The sequence below is a fragment of the Eublepharis macularius genome, chromosome 16, assembly GCF_028583425.1.
Source record: "Eublepharis macularius isolate TG4126 chromosome 16, MPM_Emac_v1.0, whole genome shotgun sequence".
NCBI lineage: Eukaryota > Metazoa > Chordata > Lepidosauria > Squamata > Eublepharidae > Eublepharis > Eublepharis macularius.
The window spans coordinates 16,497,903-16,520,721 of NC_072805.1; the positions used below are offsets into that span (position 1 = coordinate 16,497,903).

The following is a 22,819-nucleotide window of genomic DNA, read 5'->3' on the forward strand; positions in this document are numbered from 1 at the left end:
CGTTCCTCCAAGTACAGGTCTTTTTCAAACCTGTAAGAGAAATCAGTTCCAGGAGGAACAAAGAGGCAAGATTTTACAAGCCCCAGATGACACCAGTATTAAGGAACTAGATGGATAGGGGGTAGGTAAAAACATTTCAGAGGTGAGGAGCAGAACAAAGGATGCAGTTGTGAGTTTAGGGCTCAATCTCACACACAATGGGGATATTATCTTCTGTAACTCCTGCGGCTAGCTGGACAGACACTTGTTCCACGATACAGAAAAGAAGTAATCTCATTTGTATGAAATGTTAAAAGCCAGGAGGAAATGTGCATCCTAGATAGAGTGCCCCCTCAAAACACCCAGCCCTAAACAGAAGAGCCATTGTGGCTGCTGTCCTAAAGCTGCCTGGGGTCACACTGGCCAAGTGCCAGGAGAGCAGCTACAGCCTAGCAAGGGCTAGTTGGCCTGCAGCTTGCCGTCTTCCTGTTTGCTGTACAATTATAGAAACGTATCTTACAGCTTCCTGTGCAGAGAGGAGAATGCCGCCAAGAATGACGGTGCTCGTTTTCGATTCCCAGGAGCTAGATCGACACTCAGAGGGGGGAAAATATATATATATATGGGGGAAGCATTTGTCGAAATGGTTGGCAAAGCAATACTAGGGTATGGAAGGGGCACAGCTAGACCACAGGGTCTTTGTGCCAGTGTAGTGAACTAGGTCCAGACAAGGACATTCAAGATCCGATTCCATGCTAGACAGCATGTTTCTTGGCTTCGTCAAGCTGCAGCAAAATGACATGCGATTAAAAATACACTGTCATCTGCCAGGAGCTCTTGGAACAAGAGAGGGAAGTCATCTAGAGTTGCAGGAGATATGAAGGAGGAAGGGGCAGCTATATATGACACACGAGGCAGCCTTATGCTGAATCATCCAAGTGAGAATTGGGCAATCAGGTAGACAGCAGCTCTCTAGTATCGAGGCAGAGGCCTGCCGCGTCTCCCATTACCTGACGCTTTTTTTCAAACGAGAGATCTCGGGGACTGAACCTGGGTCTTTGGCAGGCCCTACAGATGCTTGAACACAAAGTCATGTCCCCTCCCCTTCTGAGCTCTACCAAGCCAAGAGAGACTTCTGGGAATCAAGGAGCAGACGGACAGTGCAAAGTGCCCTGAAGAAGGGTGCTTAGCACTCAGAGAGACGCTCGCTTGCTGAATCGGACTGAACCACAGGGATTTCCTGCCTGCTGGCGGCCATTGTGACCCCGTAGGATATAAACAGGAGGAAGGCATGCCTGAGAAGTTGTGCTGGCCAGGGTGACGCAATGCAAGTCTTCAGGCCAGGAACTGAGCAAGGACACTTCACCGAACAAGCCGAGCGAAAAAACTCTTGAGCTGGAGCCAGGAGTAAGAGAAGGAAGTCAACCACAAGTACACAGTGAATCGTCCCCGGTGCACTCCATTTCAGTTTGTCACTGTATCTTTGACCCCTGATTCAAAGCAACAAGAAAATTAAGTGACTTGTCCATGGCCATTTCAAGCATAGGAGCTGGGTGTGAGGATGTTTCACTTCTGGCTCCCAGCTGCTCATTGCATAAGGAAGTTAAGACACATGGCAGGCGCGGGGGGGGGGGCGGGGGGCGAGACACACCTGGGAGATCAGCAGTGCAATAAATATTATCACTGGTGGGATCTGCCTAGCCTGTCCAGTGATGATTTTCTTGCGAATATTTGTTTAAGGAGGATCCCAAGTCTGACTGGTCTTTCTCGACAGAGATGGGCCGTTTCCGCACTACTCACCTTCATCCGGAACACTGCGGAAAGTCGCGAATAAACTGCAGAAGATAGCGTCTTCTTGAGTGAGTTTTGTGCGACATCGTGCAGAACTCGCACAAGAAGACGCTATCTTCCGCGTTTTTTTCGTGACATTCCACAGCGTTCCGGATGAAGGTGAGTGGTGTGGAAACGGCCCCGGACTCCTAAGCAGGCACACCCTACTGATTTCTATGTGATATTTTCTCACACAGAACAGGCTGCTTCTGGGTAATTGGTTCAGTTTCCATGTGCGTTAAATTTCTACCTGCAGCTGCTAGCCAGAAATGATTTTTTTTTACAGGACCTAGAAGAAGACAGGCCATGACAGAATTTGAGCTCTCAAGAGGCTTTAAAGCCTACAATGGCTTGGGTTCATGCACTTGAAACAGAACCTTCTCCCACATACATTCCTCCTGTAGATTAAGATCTGGAGGCCCTTGTTCGGCGGTTACCACCTTCTGAAGCAAGGCATCACCAGAAAGGCCTATTTGGTGGTGGCTCCTTGGCCTCAATTCTCTCACACAGAAGAGCTAAGAAATTCTCCTGTTCAGCAAGCCTTTTGATTATCTTCGCTAGGACATAACACATTTTTGATTTTGCCCCTCATATTTACAGCTGCATCTTCAGTATTTATCTTTTAGATTTAGAGCTGTGGTTTCCAACCTTTTTGATATGGTGACCCATCCAATAGATTGAGGAGGAGCTGGGGGGGCACCAGTTTGAGGAGATGTGGGAAGTTGGTGGATGTTGGTGGCAAGTGGCTCAGTGCAATACATCTCCCACAGCAGGTAGCGGGCAGGGGGGCACTGAAGAGGGCTGGGCAAGAGTTTTGGAGGTTGAAGGAGCAGCCTCAAGACAGGACCAGTGGGCCCCCCACCACCTTTTTCTCTCCTCTTGCTTTTCCATGCGCTGAACAGCTCCCAACTACTTTCTAGCCTTTTCTCCCTTCCAGTTACTTTCGTAAAGTTAACTAGCTGCCAGACAGCTAGTAACTGTTACATTATTGTCACAGAGGGGGGAGAGCGAGGCGAGAATGGGAGAAGCTGGGAAGGAAGCAAAAGAGAGAGAAGGGGGTAAAAGGCAGGAGATGCTATTAGAGATAGCGGTCTTGCAACCACTTTTAGAAACTTCTCGACCCACAGGTTGGGAAGCACTGATCTAGAGCACCCATCTAAAGCTGCAAAAAAAGAGCACTGGCTCTAAGCTTTGGAAATGGGCCAAGTCAGCTTCTTAGAGTCACCTAGCAAAGGAAGAAATCTGCAGGAAACCAGAATTTTGTGGTTTGTAAATCAGGTATCAGATAGCAGGCTGAACAGGCTTCGACTGCAGGCAGAAAGCAAGAGGAAAATCTCAACACCTTTAGTAGAGAGAAAGCTAACGTGCAATATTAATGTAGCTCAAGTCAAATAGATTGTTTACAATGCTCACAGAAACGAGACTGTCCTCCTAATAGTGTGTAAAGCCGTATTCACACCCACAGGCATTCTGGGAGGATGTTTGTGACAAGAATAAGATTTCCTTAGCATTTTTTCAACTGGAAGCCCTTCTTTTCCAGCAAAGTCCATCTAGACCAGAGGTCTAGTCGGTGGGCACCTTGAGAAACAGCACTAGGGGCAACCATAAAATGGCTGACATGAGAATCTGGCCGAATCACAAAACACAGCCGAGAACAGGCTGGGAGGTTGCAGGCCAAACATCCTCCTACGAGAGGGGCAGCTGTTTCTAAACTGCATGGGAGTTCTTGCAGACCTCAAAGGCGATGATGCCTCCTGGAGTCTTACGAAGCACTTTGTCTCCCAATGAGGTAGAGGAAACCCAAGATGGACTTTTTCATTCAGGGGAAAAAGCAAGTGGTTACCAGGAAAACATGTCCACTGGTGCTATGGTGGCCATATTGGGGACCACCAGTCTAGCCCACCAGTAGCCCTCTGCTCCTGTGACCACCATCACGGGCAACTTTCTTGTGGCACAATCTCTCTCCTTTGCCACCAGGACTACCAACTGCAGCAGTTGCCACCCAAGGTCTTAAAGCTATCAGGCAATCTTCAGACGACTATCTAAACGTTCGCACCAGTTGAGCCAAGGGAGAAATATCCCAAGGAGGAAAAAAGAGCAAACTGCAGCACTTATCAAGCCTGGATTCAACTCAGAGGTACTAGATGCTGACAATGACAATTTACTCTTGTGCCCGCTGACTGCCGGTTGATTGGTGGGAGGTGGCAGGCCAGCAACATGGGCACAAGCTCACCCACAGGGCCGGTCGATGATGTCATTTCCAGCATGACAGAGAAGTAACGGAATCATGCCCAGGCCAATTCTTTAAGAATCAGCCCAAAACATTCTTTAAAAATCAGCCCTGGTGCAATGCTGCTGCTTCTGGATCATGCCAGAAATGATGCCATTGACTGGGGTTGTGGGCACAAGTGAACAAGGAGAAGAGGGGTAAGTGGTTGCCACCCTTACACACCTCCAACTTCAGCCACTTGCCAGAGGGGGGCTTGGCAACCTAGTTCAACTTGTCCCCTCAGCATAACAGATCCACTTTTACAAGGATTACTCCATCCCACCTAAGCCATCCGAGAGAGTCTTGAATAGAAGGCAACTCCTCTTGCTGGACTACTGGCCACCCTGAGAGAACTGCTGAATACTACCACGTTTTTTAAAAAGCCAAGTGTGATATCCAGGGCTGTTTCCACACTACTTACCTTCAACCGGAACTAGGGCTGTCAGACCCCCGGTGGAGGTCTGGCAGTCTGACAGCCCTGCCACCCCCGCCCCTCCCTACCTGGCTGGCGGGGGGGGCCCGCACCTTCCATGCGCCCCCCCCCCGCGGTGCTGCGCACCCCTGTGCACAGCAACCGCCAGGATCAGGCCTGTTTTTGCTTGGATCGGGGCCCCTGTAGAGCGCGGGAGCGTTCCTGCATTCCGCAGGGGCCCACAATGGGCCCGATCTGTGCCCAAACGGGCCCAATCCGCGCCCATTTTGGCGTGGATCGGGTCCATTTCGGCGCGGATTGGGCCCGTTTTGGCGCGGATCGGGCCCGTTGTGGGCCCCTGCGAAACGCAGGAACGCTCCTGCGCTCCACAGGGGCCTAAAACAGGCCTGATCCGCACCGAAACAGACCCGATCTGCACCAAAATGGGCGCGGATTGGGCCCGTTTGGGTGCAGATCGGGCCCGTTGTGGGCCCTGTGGAGTGCAGGAACACTCCTGCGCTCCACAGGGGCCCACAACGGGCCCGATACGTGCCCAAACAGGCTGCGTGGTGACGTCACTTACGTCATCACGCTTGCAGGAGCAGGCGTGTGTGCTCCGCACGCGCGCGTGCATGCGCACGCACCCCCCCTCCAGGTAAGAGCCAGGCCCCAATCTCCCGCTGGGAGATCGAGGGGGCCTGGCAACCCTAACTGGAACACTGCGGAACGTCGCAAAAAACCCGCAGAAGATAGCTTCTAGTGCGAGTTTTGCGCGATGTTGCACAAAACTCATGCGAGAAGATGCTATCTTCCACAGGTTTTTTTGCGACGTTCTGCAGCATTCCGGATGAAGGTAAGTAGTGTGGAAACGGCCCAGGTTAGACTGACAGCTTGAATCTGGGAGACCCAGGTTCAAATCCCCGCTCTGCCATGGAAGCTTGCTGGCTGAGGGCCAGTCACACGCTCTCAGTCTAACCTACCTCACAGGGCTGTGGTGACAATAAAATGGAAGAGTAGAGAATGGTGTAAAACTGCTTTGGGTCCCTATTGGGGAGAAAGGCAGGGTATAAATGAAGTAAATAAATAAAAGGAAAGCCAGTCCAGAAGAGTTGATTCTCATTGTTTTACATTCTTCTCCACCACCAGCCATTTTAAAGATCGTAATGAATGATCTCGCCCCCGCTCCGCTTCCTGCCTGGGAACAAACAGGATTGAAAGCGGCAGGATTTTGATCACTACAACCTCCTGAGCTTTGTGTTGTAACATCCCCTGTGTCACTCACTGTAGCACCCTTCCCAGAAAACGTCTTTTCTTGCTTACACATGGTTATCGCACCCTGAAGCTAATCTGGTTTTACAGCACAGCAGGGGGGGAAATCTAACACTAATTCTGAGAAGATCTTGACCTGAAAATCTGCTTCTTTCCTCCTTCCAAATTTTTTTTAAATTTTTTTTTGTAACATCCAACCCAACGAAGAGGTCTGGGTGAGCCCAAAAGCTTGCATAAAGTTTTGTTTCGGTTTGTTTGACCCTAATAAAAGGTATCAGATGGATTTTGTTTTCCGTACTGGGTTTTAAAGCATAGGATCAAGAGTAAAGATGGGAGAGAATGAAAACGGGCTCCAACCCAGCAGAAGCCCCAGCCCCAATTCCTAGCAAACTCAGCCAAACTCTGTAAGGAGCAGGGTGACACAGTGGACTTCGGCATCACAGAAGAGCTTTCAGTTGACATTTGGCAAAACTTTTAGATTTTACTACGTACAATGACAAATTCTAACATAGGCAAGCAAGCCAGCTACAGATACTGACGGGCTAGGCTTCTCCACTCTTCCCTAACCCCCCTCCCAGCCCCCGTCCTGGTGCATTCGTAGGAACATTGTGGGACGCTGAAATTTATATTACATTAAGATTGAATTTGTGCACCTTACATCTGCTGTCTCAAAAACTGTACTTGACACACTGTGCTATTTTTCTCTGAAGGCAGCCAGCCAAACTCAAATCATATCATGACATCTTAATTGTAATTAGGACCTAATTACGCCTTGAGCTACTAAACAATCAGATAAAGCCACAGTCTAGATTTAAATGGCCGCCTTCATCTTCCATCTGTTAGGTACAGTGGTTTTAAGAGGCTGAGAAACAGCTGGAACTGTGGTTTATTAAGTTAGATCTCACAGCAAACCTTAGGTTTTTCTGGTTGTTGTGGATTTTCCGGGCTATATAGCTGTGGTCTTGGCATTATAGTTCCTGACGTTTCGCCAGCAGCTGTGACTGGCATCTTCAGAGGTGTAGCACCAAAAGACAGAGAGAGATCTCTGTCTTTTGGTGCTACACCTCTGAAGATGCCAGTCACAGCTGCAGGCGAAACGTCAGGAACTACAATGCCAAGACCACAGCTATATAGCCCGGAAAATCCACAACAACCATCGTTCTCCAGCCGTGAAAGCCTTCGACAATATATCTTAGGTTTTTCTCTTCAACACTGCGGGAGGGGGAGGTTAGGTTTAAAAATTTTATTGAAATTTTTTGCTTACATCTAACTTTGGCCATCACAAACCAGGCATCCTAATTTGCTTCTGACAAACTGCAATTTGTAATCTGCCAGTAATTAGGATATCACACCAAACCACAGTTAAAACGTCTGAATGCTCAGGGCAGCAGCCAAACTGAGCCACTCAGCAAAAGACAGGGCCATCTAAGCAGAGAAGGTGCATTTTGGAGCCAGGCATTCTGAATGTGCTCCTTGCACAGAAAACAATTTAGACAAGCATATCACGTGAGTAAAAAAGTGGCCCCGTGGCGCAGAGTGGTAAGCGGCAGTACTGCAGCCCAAGCTTTGCTCACAGCCTGAGTTCGATCACAGCGGAAGCCGAGTTCAGGTAGCCGGCTCAAGGTTGACTCAGCCTTCCATCCTTCTGAGGTCGGTAAAATGAGTACCCAATTTTCTGCGGGTAAAGTGTAGATGACTGGGGAAGGCAATGGCAAACCACCCTGAAACAAAAAGTTTGCGACGTCCCCCCATGGGTCAGTAATGACACAGTGCTTGCACAGGGGACTGCCTTTACCTTAAGAGCCCCATGGCACAGAGTGGTAAGCTGCAGTACTGCAGCCCAAGCTCTGCTCACGTGCTGAGTTCAATCCTGGCAGAAGCCGGGTTCAGATAGCCGGCTCAGGTTGACTCAGCTTTCATCTTTCCGAGGTTGGTAAAATGAATACCCAGTTTCCTGGGGGTAAAGTGTAGATGACTGGGGAAAGCAATGGCAAACCACCCCGTAAAAAGTCTGCCAAGAAAACGTTGTGATGCAACGTCCCCCCATGGGTCAGTAATGACTCAGTGCTTGCACAGGGGACTACCTTCACCTTTGGACCTATCACATGAGTGGACATCCAAGGTGTTTCACAGAGGACACCTGTTTAGCCAGTCATTGTGAATCTGCTTTCTCTGCAAAGAGCACTAAGCTACAGCCCAAAAATTACAAAATGAACTTCAAGAAACCAAGCGAATCCCCACCACGATGCTTTCTACACGGAAAGGAGCTTCAACAGCAGGCTGTGATATACTTGGGGTGGGGGGGGGAGGGCTGATGTTTGGAGCATTTTTTTAATGAAAAACTGCAAACCGGGGACAAATCTGTTCTGCGTATTTATGAAACAGCTCTTTGGATACAGCCACCGTAAAGAACTTAAGACCCTGCTCTTATCACCCAAGACCCCCTACCTTCATCCGACACACTTAAAAGCCCAGCACTACAGCAACTTAAGACACGTTCCTCCCACGAAGAAAATGCTGGCCGTAGAATTAGACTCCTGGAAGCAGATCGTCCCCCCCGCCCATCACCTGAATGAAAGTAGGAAGGCCAGTGGACTGTGATTCTGTGGCCATTTTCTATGGGAAGCTCATTGCGGCATTCAAGTCCCAAATCAGGAAGTTGAGTCAGCAACAGCTGGAGAATCCTCAGACTTGTCCCTTGCCCTGAAGGTCCTTGATCCAGAGAATGACCGGAAGGACCCATGCAAAAGCACAAGAACTGAAGAGCGGCCCTTAAGATTCGTTTTGCAATGCACTCTCACCCATCACCTCGTCACAATTAAGAGCTGGGAAATGTGTGTGGAGGAGCATTCCAACCACAGTAAACTTTACACTGGAACGCTGCCCGGGGACAGCAGGCAGAGAGCCATGCGCAAATTTCTAGCCTGTTCCATCACAGCATGTGGCACATCCGCCCCCCTCAAGGTATTCAGAGACCAGAGTGTTAGTAACCAGGAGGCCAAGATTACGCTGTGAACTCTGGCTCCACTGCAGGGTTGCGTGCTGCAATTCTTTCCCAAACGTTCTGTGCACGAAGCATGCATCCAAACAGAGCCACAACTTTTAGAATTGCATTTCTGCAAACCCAAAATCAAAAGTGAAAAGGGAGGAAGGTAGTGGCATGGCTTATATCTATGTAAGCAAACACTCACATTCTCTTTTCTCATTTACGTTAGCCAGTTTGGTGTAGTGGTTAAGAGTGGCAGGACTCTAATCTGGAGAGCCAGGTTTGATTCCCCACTCCTCCACTTGAAGCCAGCTGGGTGACCTTGGGTCAGTCTCAGCTCTCTCAGAGCTCTCTCAGCCCCACTCACCTCACAGGGTGTTTTGTTGTGGGGATAATAACAACATATGTGACACTGAGAGATCTCTGTCTTTTGGTGCTACACCTCTGAAGATGCCAGCCACAGCTGCTGGCAAAACGTCAGGAACTACAATGCCAAGACCACGGCAATACAGCCCGGAAAACCCACAACAACCATCAATAACAACATACTTTGTAAACCGCTTTGAGTGGGCATTAAGTTGTCCTGAAGGGCAGTATATAAATCGAATGTTGTTATTGTTGTTGTTGTACATCAGGCTGTATGCTGTGCTGCTTAGTGGTGGCCCCCTCAAGCAAAGTCCTAAAGGCATGTACATGCATGCGTTAGTGGCTGCCTTCATTCAAAGGAAAGGGTTTTCCACAGTTGCAACAGCAGCTGCAGCCACTGGCAGATCAGGACTTGCAAGCACCTGGGGCTTTCCTTAGTCAAAGTGTGGTTCCATTCCTTCTTCAGGCTTTTATTTTCTCCCTTCTTCCCCAGGCTTTCCTTCATTTCTTTTCTTATTCCCCCATCTCTTTCTCCCTCTCCCCTTGAACATTTCCTTGATTTCTTTTTATTCCTCGTCTGTTATTCTTCTGTGATGTGAGGATGGAGGTATTGTGCTCCTGTGGCTGCCATTTTGGGCTTGGCTCCGCCTCCTGCAGCAGCCATTTTGAGCTGGCACTCATCACCATCCCTCAAAATTCCAGAAGTGCCTGCAGGCTTTCAGAGGCTGGGGACACCAGCTTTTGATCTCCGGTTAGCATCCCTCACTCTGGAGGAGGGAGCAGTAGAGCCTTCTCCCCAATAAACCCCAGCAATCTCCCAGTTTGACCAGTTTCCTCCTGGACACACAGACAGGAATCCCAGGTGCCTGCTGGCGGCAGGTAAACTCCCAGGTATTTGCCCCCTTGACTGCCAATCCACCAGCAATTGGAGGGAAGTGGCGGGCCCCTTGAAAGTCGCCTGCCACTAGCAGGCATCGCAGGAACATGCACGGCGCGTGTGCTCCCAGAAGGTGTGGTGACATCACTTCTGGAAATGACATTGTCGTGCTGGCTGAGGGAGCGTTCTCGCACTTGGTTTGACATCACTTGCGGAAGTGATTGCGCAAGCGCTGGGTCCGCACACAAAAAATAACCACACAAGTGATACGAGGTAAGTGCCAGGTTCCCACCCACCCCCCTCCTGCTGGGACTGTATAGGGTCCTGGCAACCCTACACACCGCATGTCAAAGGCTCCGGGAGTCTTCTGCTGGTCGGGTGCAATTGCTTCAGTTAATCAGCACGATTCAGGCCGCAGTGGAACATTCGCTCACTGCTCCTTCTCATTGCAAGAAGTCTGGAAGGAACACCGGCAGTGTGCTTCGTGCAGCCCGAACCTCCCGGTGCACCCAACACTGCCTCCCGGACAAGAGTTTCACCAGTGTCTGGAGCCGCCATCAGGGCTGTGCCTACAAGGCGCTGCTACCCACACGCCGTTGGCCAGCACAATGTACGGAGTCAGACTCCGTCCAGCACAGCTGCAGGGCTCCAGGAGCCACCCACGCAGGCTGAGGAAACACTTGCAACATTGATCAACACAGACAAAACTGGAAGGAGGCTGGCTAGAGTGAATGCTGACTCAGAGACTCAACGGCCAGGGATCAGGGCCACCGGCAGTCAGTGTGATACGCCACGAAACATGCGGAACAATTGCAGTGGGGGTGGGGAGGAGGAAGAGGAAGAGGAAGCAGTTTGTCTGGCTCAGTTGAGGAACAAAGACCTGAAGACGCCAAGACGCTGGACTCGCTCTCGTGACTAGCTCCTGGGTCATCCCTTTTGCGGGGCAAAAGCCCGGTAGGGTTGCAAAGTAATACTGTTGACAGATTGGTATCTAGACCGGGAAACCTGTTTTGTTTCTGTAGGGAACTGAAACACCAGAGCGAAAGCAGGAACCCCCTTTTCAGAAGAAATCATGCTTCCGTTTGACTTGCACAAAGGCAGCTAACAGGCAAGGAGGAGCTTGTACCATGCAGAAAAACCGGCTGCAAACCGTTGGTGATGAATTGCATCTTCTCGAAAGGTTCGTTTGCCTCCACTGCCATTTGAAAGGTTCTCCTTCAACCTTGCGCCTCTCTTTCCCAGGACGTTTGCCACAGCACAGGGGAAGATCATCCTAGTCCAGCTGTAGAAAAGAAGCTGCATGTCGGGAGCTTCCCTCACCTTTCCTTGCCAGAGAAAACTCAGCTCCAACTGCTAACAGCTCTGGGACCACAGGGGCAAGGGGAAGGACATTTGCAGCTAGTCCAAAGAGCAAGGGCAGCTGATCTCTTCCAAGAACTGGCCAGAAAAGTTCGGCCTGGCTTCAACTGGACGCAGATGCCTCCTAAACAACTCACCAACTTGTTCTTGCCTCTGCCCTTCCCTTGTCTTCTTAGCTTGCAAGAATGAGGCCTGCGGGAGGGGGAGGCACTGTGTTGTTTTCATTTACATACAGCTTATGGCACCAATGCTGAAAATTGAATTTGATGGACAGGAACTGCTTTGGAAGACTATTTATCTCAAAAGGGCCATAAAAATAAGAATTGCTTAAAAGTTTTGCAATGAAATTCTGGCTTGGATCCTGCCAGTTTTTCTGCTGGTGCAAGCAGCAATTGAGGGGGGGTGGGGGTCCTATACTGGGGATTGTGTAACCATCACAGGCAATGAGTAACATAGGACAGGAGCTATAGTGAAGAGTGGAATCGCTCTTCTGCCAACAGAAAGGATCTGGCCCTCTGAAGACACTCTTCGTTTTAACACAACAGCAATTTCAATCACACAGTTGCTATTCTAGCAGAATCAAAAAGAGAACACTTTGATGGTAACCTACCCAAGGCCACGGGATAATGTGGGAAATCTATGAAACAAATAAACGAACTACGGAAAGGACCTGGATGACACAACAGGGAAAGTAACAGAGTTTCAGAAATATACAAAATTTATCTGTGTATCCTTTTAGGCAGGGCTTTTTTTTCTGGGAAAAGAGGTGGTGGAACTCAGGACCGCACAACGATGTCACTTTGGGTCAGCTGGAACAAGGGGGGAGTTTTTTTTAAGTTTAAATCTCCCTTGGCGAAAATGGTCACATGGCCGGTAGCCCCGCCCCCCTGATCTCCAGGCAGAGAAGTTTAGATCTAAACTCCCCTCTGTCTGGAGATCAGGAGGCGGGGCCACCGGCCATGTGACCATTTTCAAGAGATGCCGGAACTCCGTTCCACGACGTTCCAGCTGAAAAAAAGCCCGTCTCTTAGGAAAAGTGGGAGGTAACCAACTGAACTGTACCTTGGCAACATTAGCCTGGCAAATGAAAAAGCATGGGAACAATCTAAGAAAGCAACAACCAGCGGCACAAAGGTTGTCTGCATGAGGCAGCTATACTTTGTTTTCTTCTACTTTGGATTGGATTGGATTCTTGCTAATGCTATTGTCTAGAACGGCAGATAGTTAGCAAATTGAATGCACATGGGTTGTGTCGAGATTAGGTGGTTCCTCCTCCTCATTAAGATAAAGGTTTGGCGTAGGCGTGGGGAAAGGAACAGGAGGCAGCTAGCTGATCCACGGAAAACACAGCCTGTTGTACTCTCTTGTCTAGTTACTTTTAGGCCGAGTTAGATTAAGGTTTTTTTTGTTATTTATTGCCATTGCTGTTGCCGCGGGAGTGGTTCTTGTTAACTTAATAAATAATTATTTTGCCTGTGGCTCGAGTGTCTGACTGCTGTGTGAAAGATCCTCCAGACTTAGAACCCAGAGACCAGGGTGGGGTCTCATGTGAAGCAGGTGAGGTTCACTCTTCTAAAGGGCTGCTTAGAACCTAGAGTGGCTGTTAGCAGCACCCAGGACAGGGCCAGAGAGTGTACCTGCCCTTGACATAGTGGCAGCGGAAAAATCTGGATGAGAATCTTGGCACAGTAGCAGTATTCTTGCTAAGGCTTTAGTTTGTGTACAGCATTGGCAGGTTTGTTGTTTTGCTAGACAGGATGAGTCAGGATAAGAACCTTGAGCAGGCTGAGGATTCTCCATTGAAAGATGAAAGCAGAGGCCAGCCTTTGTTTGGAGAGAATGTTTGTGGAGCAGAAGGAGGTGCCCCTGCGGACTATAGTTATTTGGCTTCAGCGAGTGCTCGTAATGGAGGAATTTTATGTTCTGGAAGAGATCCATGGTGGCAGGATCAAGTGACAGCAGGTGAAACCCTGAGGGGACGACGGGACCAGGATGAAGCTTCAAGGAACGGGCTTTTAAAACTTGAATCTATTTACCCTACGGCATTGTTTATGGAAATGTCCTTGATACGGATTGTACTAATCTCATACTGTGTAAACCGCCTTGAGTCTCCATGAGAAAGGCGGACTCTAAATGGCATAGATAAAATAAATAAAAATAAATACTCCGCTTACATCCTTCTACCAAGGTAGTAAGAAAAGCCTCATAGGGCCCCAGAAGCAAATTTGCTTTGGAGAGAGAGAACTGCTGAGAGTACAGAGTTTAGACCCAAAGATTAGCCAGGCATAGAAGATCCACTTTGGCAGAACTGCCCCATACTGGCTCACAGGACCTTGGGAGATCCATTAGAATGAATGCAAGAGTATGCAGAGCCAAGGCGACAGCAAAAGTTGGTACTCACCCAGGATGGTGTGCACACGGACCGAGAGTTGTGTGCGGACAAGGAGAATCGGCCGCCTCCCTTTCCTACAATGACAGGGAAGCAAAACAGGAGCAGGTCAGATGTTGTCTCAGCCTAGGAAGCATCCCCAAGAACTAGCACGAGACTTGGACAACTACCTCCATGAACATTTCCCTACCAGCTTTGCTAATATGCCAATACTACCAGAGACTGCACTTGGATCATCATCATCATCATCATCATCATCATCATCATCATCATCATCATCATCATCATCATCATCATCATCATCATCATCATCATCACTCTTATATACTGCTCTTCCATACAGATTAGTGCCTCACCCAGAGTGGCGGACAAGTTAGTGTTATTATTATCCCCACAAGACAGCTGGGGAGCTGGGGCTGAGAGGCGGGGCCACCAACTGAGCTCATGGAAGTAGTGGAATTTGAACCAGCAGAGTGCTGATTCACAGCCAAACCATTTAACCACTGTGCTACAGCACCTCTCTATATTTAGAAAACGTATATGCCACCTCTTCAGCGGTCTCCTCAAGGTGGCTCATGGAATAAAATACAAGATCACAAACACGACAGCGTAAAAGCCATAATTATTCAAAAGAAGCCATAAAATATGGCATTCAGCAGCCTAAAATAAAACTCATAAAACAGTTCTCAGGCAAGGAGGAGACCATATGAACAGCTTACAAAGACGGAAACCCCTCAGTTCAAAGCCTGAGGGAAAAAAAGAGTGTTTTGGTCAGGCATTTAAGAGATGGTAACGTAGGTAGGCAGCAGGTGAACCTGCGGGGAGGGGCTTTCTAAAGGCCAGGTGCCACCACTGAAAAATCCCTTCCTCTAGTTGCCACCTGCCTCACTTTTGCAGGCTAGAGTACAGAGAACGGGTCTTGAGAACAGAATTTTAATTGGTCCATTTGGCAAAAGGAGGCAGTCCTTCAAAGATCCTGGCCCCATGAGAAGCAGCAGTGTGGACTGTTTCCAGAAACAAAAGGGCAGCCAATGCAGATCTTTCTGCCTGAAGGCAATCCCTGTGTCCAACCCCTGACAACAGCCAGGCTGCCATATTTTACAGCAATTAAGGATTCAGACAGTTTTCAAGGGCAGCCCTACGCAGAGCACACTGCAGTAATCTTGAATGGAAGTTTGAGTGCTGAACCCCCCCCCCCCCACCACGCCAGTTCCAAAAGTATACAGCAGTTAAGCAGTTTGGCAGCAAATCAGCACTCTATTGGTTCGAATCCTGCCACTGCCCTGAGCTCAGCAGGTGGCCTTGGGCAAGCCACTCCTCTCAGCCCCAGCTTCCCAGCTGTATTGTGGGGATAATAACAACACTAACTTGTTTACCGTACCATTCTGGGTGAGGCACTAATCTGTCTAGAAGAGCAGTATATAAGTGCAGTTATTATATTATTATATATATTAACTGGAACTGCTCAAATAAGACAACAAGCCAGGTTTGAAAGCGGAAGACTGAAACCCTGAAGCTCCTTTCTTTCCATAGCAGATTCTTAACAGGCCAAAAGGTTCCCCTTCCCCTCAAACACCCCGCCACCGCTTACCTGGCCAGCGGGGAGAGGAAGAGAAGGAAACAGGCCTCCTGGGCGCGCTCCCAGGGTCAGTGTGACAATGTCACAGACGTCATTGTGCCACCCCGAGAGTGCTCCTGTGCTTCACAGCAGGCTGATTTGGACCCAAAACGGGCCCATTTGGGGCCCAAATCAGCCTGCTGCAAAGCGCATGCACACTCCCTACCTTGCACAATGATGTCACTTCCTGGAAGTGGCATCATGACAGTGCGGGACCGCGCATGTGCAGGAGCATGCCAAGAACATGCACGAGGTAAGCCCCAGGTCCCCCCTCCCACTGGGAGGGTAAGGGGACCTGGCAACCCTAACAGGCCATGAGTGGGCACATTTTTCAACAAGAGTGGTTCTCATGCCCATATCCCAGTCGCAAAGATCTGGCGAGTTACCTGATGTCCTCGTAGAACCCTTCCAGCTCATCCTTCTGTTCCAGTAAAGAAAGTTCAAGGTCCAAATAGTGTCCCGATGGCAAGACCTGCAAAGTGCAGTCCTCCAGCTGTGAAGAAAGAAGCACAGGTATTCTCAGAAACGACATCACCCCACGGAAGTGAGGGAAGAAGAGGCAAGCTGAGGAAACAACCTTAAATATGCACAGCCAGGGCTGATTATTCAACAGGGCAAAGTGGCACTCCTCCACACCCATAGGGCCCCCTTTCCTTTCCAAACCTTCTGCACAGGGGACCCATGGAACAAAACAAGAATCTTGGGATGCAAAGACTCCAGACTCGATTTTACACAACACACATAATGTAGGTGAGTCAGGAATGACAATACCTCTATGCCGCCTCGGCAACAAAGCAACATGGACCATGTTGGGTCCTCCTGGAATTGCCAGACCCAAGTGAAAAGCCAAAACCAGCAGATCAGCAACTCAGAAAAAAGCCTACACCACAGCTTCCAGGCCACAGGCACCTGAAGTGGGCTATGTTCTGTGACAAACTTTTCATTCAGACCACCAAAACCAAGGAAAAGGAAGGCCTTACAATTCGTTTCCATAGCTCTGCTGCAGCTCTAAGGCACCCACTGAGGGCCAAGCTACAGGTGACGAATGACACAGGTTGGACACTTGTCAGCTTCCCTCAAGTTTTGATGGGAAATGTAGGCCTCCTGGTCTTGCAGCTTGGCTCTCCGACTGCTGTCCAACGGAATTTTCAACTGTCACTTGTCCAACATTCCGCCAAGCTGCCTACATTTCCCGCCAAAACTTGAGGGAAGCTGACAAGCGTCCAACCTGTGTCAGGCGTCACTTGTAGTTTGGCCCTGAGAGAGATGCTCTTGCTATCAAGGGGACTGGCCCCTTTAGAAATCACACCAAGCTCCCTCCTTGAATTTCCTACCTTTGGGGGTGGCAGGGATACAAGGGAAATTGTGCCTAGGGTTTAATCCCACTAGATGTCCAAGTGATAAATAAGGGAGGAGAAACTGCACAAGGGGTCTGGGCTTGTTTACAGACGGAACTCTGTTCCCATACATCCTGTCTTCTTCTTCTCTGTTCAAAGCGCATGGACAGATGTGTTTACCATAAACAGCCCCAGAAACAAACACCACAAATAGCCCCAGCCAGCTCAGAAGGAACAGGAACGGAGGCATTCCCAGGGAAACGCAAGCCAGAGCGTTGTCTACGCTCTTGACTTATTTGGGGCCAATCCCATTTAAACTGCATGCTGAGCAACGGCAATTTTATTAAAACCTTCTGCGCTCTAGGTGTGGTAGGTAATACATATGGAAGCAGTTTTCTGTTTTACCATTCCGCAGATGGCAAAGCAATCTCCCTGAAAAGTGTATGCAAACAGAAATCCTTCTTTACCAGAGACAGTATCCTCACATCTGTCTGTGGACGCTTACAATCTCCCCAGCACAAAGGGTTGTGCTCGTATCGCTATCCCCCCCTCCACCATTCTGTCATCTTCTTTGCAAGAACTTGACCCCCACAAATATTTCGGTGTGGCAAAAATGCACAATTTGGCATTTCTATAGACATTTGAGAGCAACAAAGTAGGAGAAAGCAATTTCCCCAGCATCACTTAAGTGCACCAGCCCAGTTAAAAAGGGTGCCAGACTTGGAAGGAGGAAATTTGTAGGATCTACACACATCTTAAGCCAAAAACTGAGTCCAGCAAGGAGGACTTGGGGTCTCTCTTCCTGTGGCGAGCTGCTGAGAGAGGGACGCAACCAAGTGCTGCCTAGAGGCATGAGAAATATCCGTCACCACACCCCTGGGTAGGAGCTTCTGCTGACTCACTTCGCATGAGCATAGAGGTCTGACTCATCACAGAGTGATGTGGCAGCTCCAGTGGACCCCTCCAACTCATCATAGCCCCAAGAGAAGAGCTGAGCCGGGTTACAAACACACTTCTCTGCAAGTGAGTGGGGTCGGTGGGGGGGAGGGCAGGGTACTGGATTAGTCTTCTCCATCAATTTCCCATCACAACTGCGAGTCCCTATTTGGAAATCAGATGAAAACTGCCCTTCAAGGCAAAATAGTCCAAGAGTGCACTCCCCACCACCACCTCCCAGATTTAATGCTAACCTGAGCAGGTGGCGATGAAGGATTCAAAATAAATGTTGTAAACTACAGGGACACAAACTTAGTTTCTGGAAAGTAAGCCTTGGCCTGGAGTGAAGAGCATCTGGGAACAGTATACACAATGCTCTAAGCTGAGGATCTGGAGCCTAGGACTTTTTAAAAAAGAAAATGAAATTGTTAAGTTAGGAGGATGTTCAGGGACTTTTTTCTGGGGAAAGAGGTGGGGGAACTCTCTCTGGGGCAACTCCTGGGAGGAGGTAGCACCCCCTGTACTGCGCAATGACATCACTTTCAGGAAGTGATGTCATCATGCAGGCCCCAGGAATGCTCCCGTGCTCCACGAGGCCCCCAATTTGGCCTGCCTGGCATAGGCCTGATCCTGGCCATTTTGGGCCCGTTTCGGCCCAAGTCAGGCCCGAAATGGCCAGGAACGGGGAGGGGGGCAGTTTTGAGAACTGCCAGAACGCTGTTCTGGAGCATTCCAGCAGAGAAAAAAAGCCCTGGGGATGTTAGAATAACCAGAGAGTGAAGGGAATAGCAGGAAAAAAATGCTTCTGGAACTAAAAGGCTCCTTAAAAATGCTTTACAGAAAGGGAAATGACAGCGGTGAACCAAATGCCGGGACTCAGAGTATGAACCATGCACTGATTTATGCCAGCACACTAAAACAATCATTAACTGTGTAAATGTATTACTTATTGTGACACCTCGTGTGTGCCACTTCCTAATAAAGGACTTGCAACTACCAGCTTTTGGTCTGCGGAAAATTTATGGATTATTCATCAACACACCAACGATCAGTGATGTTAAGCTGTACAGTTTCAGTTATGCACGTGGGCTCCCTTTCAGTTGCTCCCTGTTGACCTCTCAGCTCTGACACAGTTTGGCTTTTTAACTGTGAAAGGTTAAAAAGCTAAACTACCCAGAGGAAAGAGAAGGATAAAAAGCTTGTCTGTCCCAATGAAAAATCACTAGTAACGGGAACGTACGTATCTGGGCCACAACTATGGAAAAGGATAATGTGGATCAGAACAAGTGAAAAACCCAGTAGCATTTTTTAAAAAGGTGGCTACTGGACAGGGGAGAATTGCTATTTGAATCAGCCTTCAGCGCATCTGGATTAGGCCTTGCCACATCATTCAGCTATGCAACTATGGTGGATCCAACTGTTCCATCCCCTTACTTCTTAACCAGGACACTGGGGAAAGGTACAGCACCCGTTCAGGCAGCATAGAGTTAATGTGCGAGTCTCATTCGGCAGAGAGGTCAGACCTTTACAGCCGCTGCTGCTCCCGCCCAGCCTGCTTGTTTCCCATGCTGAGTTTTGGCAAGACGGCGACTCAGGCCCCAGAGAGGGTGATAAGGCTCCGGCCCCAGCATTCCTGCTTTGGCATCAAAAGCAAGGCTGGCCGCCTCTCACACTCGTCTCTTGGGATGGATACAAGCTGTTCCAGTCCCTGGCTGGTTGGGAAATCTCCGGGCAGCTTCAGTGAAAGGAAAGGAATACCTGCCTGGGAAGGACACAGAACAACTTATTTTTCACCTCTGTGAAGGCCACAGTCCAAAAAAATTCATGGTCTGTCCCTCGAGGGTTCTGTCCCCCCTCAAGCACCAGCAGGTCCCACTTTTCGGTAGTCCACGAAAGAGAAATAAGCCAGAAACACCCCAGAGTCTCAGTTCTGAGCCTCCCCTGGGAAATGGAAGACTGTAACTCACCTCAGATATTAGGCTAAAGGACCGGTCTCAGATTTCTGGAACCAGTTTCTTCTGAGGGTGTTGGAAATGGTAACGTTTCTCTGGTGGGTGGGGGGGATGAGTAGGGGACGGCACGGCAACTCAAAACCAGACGGCAAGCTTCCTTGGCAAAAGCCGCAGCAGCATTCACTCTCCCCAGAATAGGATGGTACTAGATGTACTTGGGAGAAGGTTTATATTTAATACTCCCAGATGAAATGGTTGGAACAATCTCTTTAGGAAAATCTGACTGTTGACATAATAACTTGGGATGCAAAAAAAAAAAAAACCCAGTCCCTGTGCGTACTCGAACGCTGATGGCTGCTCAGCGTGAGAGAAGTTGAAGGCACTACAACGGGACAATGGGAATTCTCCTGCTGAGGGAGTGAAAAACCCACTACACAGGCCACATCTATGGAGTTTCCTCAGGAGGAGAGACCACGGCTTGCTCATAAATAGCAGGGCAACTCCCTTGTTTATGCCGCACCAGACAAAGCCGTCTCATGGAAGATGACAGGGTGGGGCTCGTGTCCCTTTGGAAAGTGTGTTTTCTGTACATGACAGAAAGAAGCACTATGCATTCAAACACACACTTATCTCTATAATAGCTGGACTGTCATTTAAGGCTCATCTCTCTCAGTAAATGCAAAACCTGGTAACAGCAGAGCTTTTCTAGATTGGAAAGACAACTCGCACCCATTACTGGAATTTTACGTTTTTTGTGTGAAGTTTGAAAATGAAGCGCCTGTATCTGTTTGTTGGTTGAACAGTCAATTGGCTTTAAGACCCAGATGGGATATGGTATCTGTTTGTTTGCACTTCATTTTAAAAAATAAAAGCCTTTCCATAAAGCAAGGCAATAGGTCATTCAAGTCACCTTATCACCTCTGCAATCCAGCACTGCGTTTTTAGCAAATTGTGATCTTACTCAAGTGGCACCACCACCTGCCAACTTGCAGAACTGGGATTGCCAGAGATTTGTCTGTAAACTAACCAACTTTATTGTTGCATAAGCTTTCGAGAACCACCGCTCTCTTCATCAGATGCCCTGTGTGTACTTCAACGCTGATGGCTGCGTTTGGTATCTGATGAAGAGATCTGTGGTTCTTGAAAGCTTATGCAACAATAAAGTTGGTTAGTCTTAAAGGTGCTACTGGACTCTTTACTATTTTGCAACATGGCTAACTCCTCTGGATCTACAGATTTGTCTGTAAACTAAGCACAAATGCTTCACATTGAGTGATTCCGCACACGTTGGATAATGCACTTCCAATCCTCTTTATAGATCATTTGGAATGGATTTTTTTCATGTGCGGAACAAAAAATCCACCTCAAACGATTGATAAAGTGCATTGAAAGTGCATTATCCAACGTGTGCGGAATCAGCCTTGGTTACAATCGCCCGATTTTACCACTGCTGCCATTGCAACATAAATGTCACCTATGTGGGCTTGCCCTTGAAGCTAACTTGAAAACTCCAGTTGGTACAGAAGGCCATGGCCATTTCCACACTACTCACCTTCATCCGGAACGCTGCGGAACATCGTGGAAAAAACGCGGAAGATGCGTCTTCTTGTGCAAGTTTTGCGCGACGTTGCACAAAACTCACATGAGAAGACGCTATCTTCCGTGACGTTCCGCAGCGTTCCGGATGAAGGTGAGTAGTGTGGAAATAGCCCTTAACCTGGTTACTATTGGAAGCTATGCAGAATATGTGTATCATATCCATTCTGCAGTCACTCCATTGGCTGCCCATCAATTACCGAGTTCAGTTCAAGGTGCAATCACATAGAAGGCTCTTCATGGCCTTGGCTCCTGATATCTCTTAAACTGCCTCTCCTCCTACATTCCACTATGACAGCTTCATTTGTCCAAGAAAGGTCTTCCAGGGGCGCCATCCTACAAATGAGCAAAATCAATGACTGCCCGTACATGTGCATTCTCTCTTGTGGCCTGGCTGCCTGAGGTGGTCTGGAAAGTGGAAGAGCATCTTCTTGGCACACAGAACATCCCAGGTTCAACCTACAGCATCTCCAGCTTAGAAGATCAGGTGGCAGGTGATGTGAAACACCTGGGTCAGACCCTGGAGAGCCACTGCCAGTCTGAGTAGACAATACTGACTTTGACAGACCAGCGGTCGGATTCAGTCTAAGGTAGCTTGATGTGTTCATCAAACTGCGTAAAACAGAATTCTTCAGAAGGGATTTCTACAAAGGTAATAGAGTTTTATTACAACAGAATGGTTCAGAAGGGTGCTTTTAAAAAACAAAAAACAAAGAATGAGTCTGTGGACTAGATTACCCCATAGAGTATGCATTATCTGGGCTGTTGTATATATTATCTTGCTCTCACCAGTGTCTTCTACTTCTATAATATCCTTTTTTGCGCTGTTAATATAGTATGTCTAATATTTTTTGCCCCGACCTGGATAGCCCAGGTGAGTTGTATCTTGTCAGATTTCAGAAGCTAAGCAGAGTTGGTTGGTAATTGGATGGGAGACCTCCAACGAAGGCCAGGGTTGCAGAGATGAGCAATGGCAAACCACCTCTGTTAGTCTCTTGCCTTGAAAACCCCACCAGGGTTCTCCATGAGTCAGCTATGACTTGAGGGCACTCTCCACCACCAATATTTCTTTGCTATTCAAAATGTCTGTAACCGTAGTCTGATTATGCTGCTTACTCATTCTATTTATTCCACTGACTTACTCTGTGTAATCCATTTTGACTCTCAGAGAGAAAGGCAGACTATAAATAAATAAGCAAAACTTGCCAAACGAAATATTAGAAACTGCGGCAATGGTTTAAAAGTTCAAGCTGACCCTATACAAACTGGCTAGGAACTACCTATAATAGGACTTGATCTCAAGGCAAACCACAGTTTTAACATTACTAATGGGCAGAACTAGACAGCTGCTCGGCTCTGAACTGGGGATGGCAGAGTGACCAATAGTATTCCGAAACTGCAGGGTTTTTAAATGTGTTTGTGGAAAATCCTGTTCATGTGCACACAGGCTCTCCGGGACAACTGACAGGGTCCGCCAGCCCTGGGGGGGGCTGGGGGGACAGGGCTACCCACCTCCAGGTGGGGTCTGGAGACTGTCCTGGAATTACAACTTATTGTGTGGTCCTGAGTTCCACCACTGAGTTCCACCACCTCTTCCCAGAAAAAAAGCCCTGATTACATAAGCGCAGTTATCATCATCATCAT

At 48.5% G+C, this 22,819-nt stretch overlaps 1 protein-coding gene across 3 annotated transcripts in view; it reads right to left on the reverse strand.

Moving 5' to 3' along the window:
• The window catches only part of FHOD1 (formin homology 2 domain containing 1), a 274,420-nt gene that overhangs the window by 236,082 nt on the left and 15,519 nt on the right, over positions 1–22,819 (reverse strand). For all 3 annotated transcript variants that reach the window (XR_008598354.1, XM_055000390.1, XM_055000389.1), the window contains exons 2-3: positions 15,741–15,847; positions 13,749–13,813 (exon numbers count right to left, since the gene is read on the reverse strand). Coding sequence is in view for 2 of the 3 variants with exons in the window: in XM_055000390.1 (XP_054856365.1) it covers positions 13,749–13,813; positions 15,741–15,847 (172 nt within the window). In the remaining variant the exon portion in view is untranslated. The remainder of the gene's footprint in view (positions 1–13,748; positions 13,814–15,740; positions 15,848–22,819) is intronic.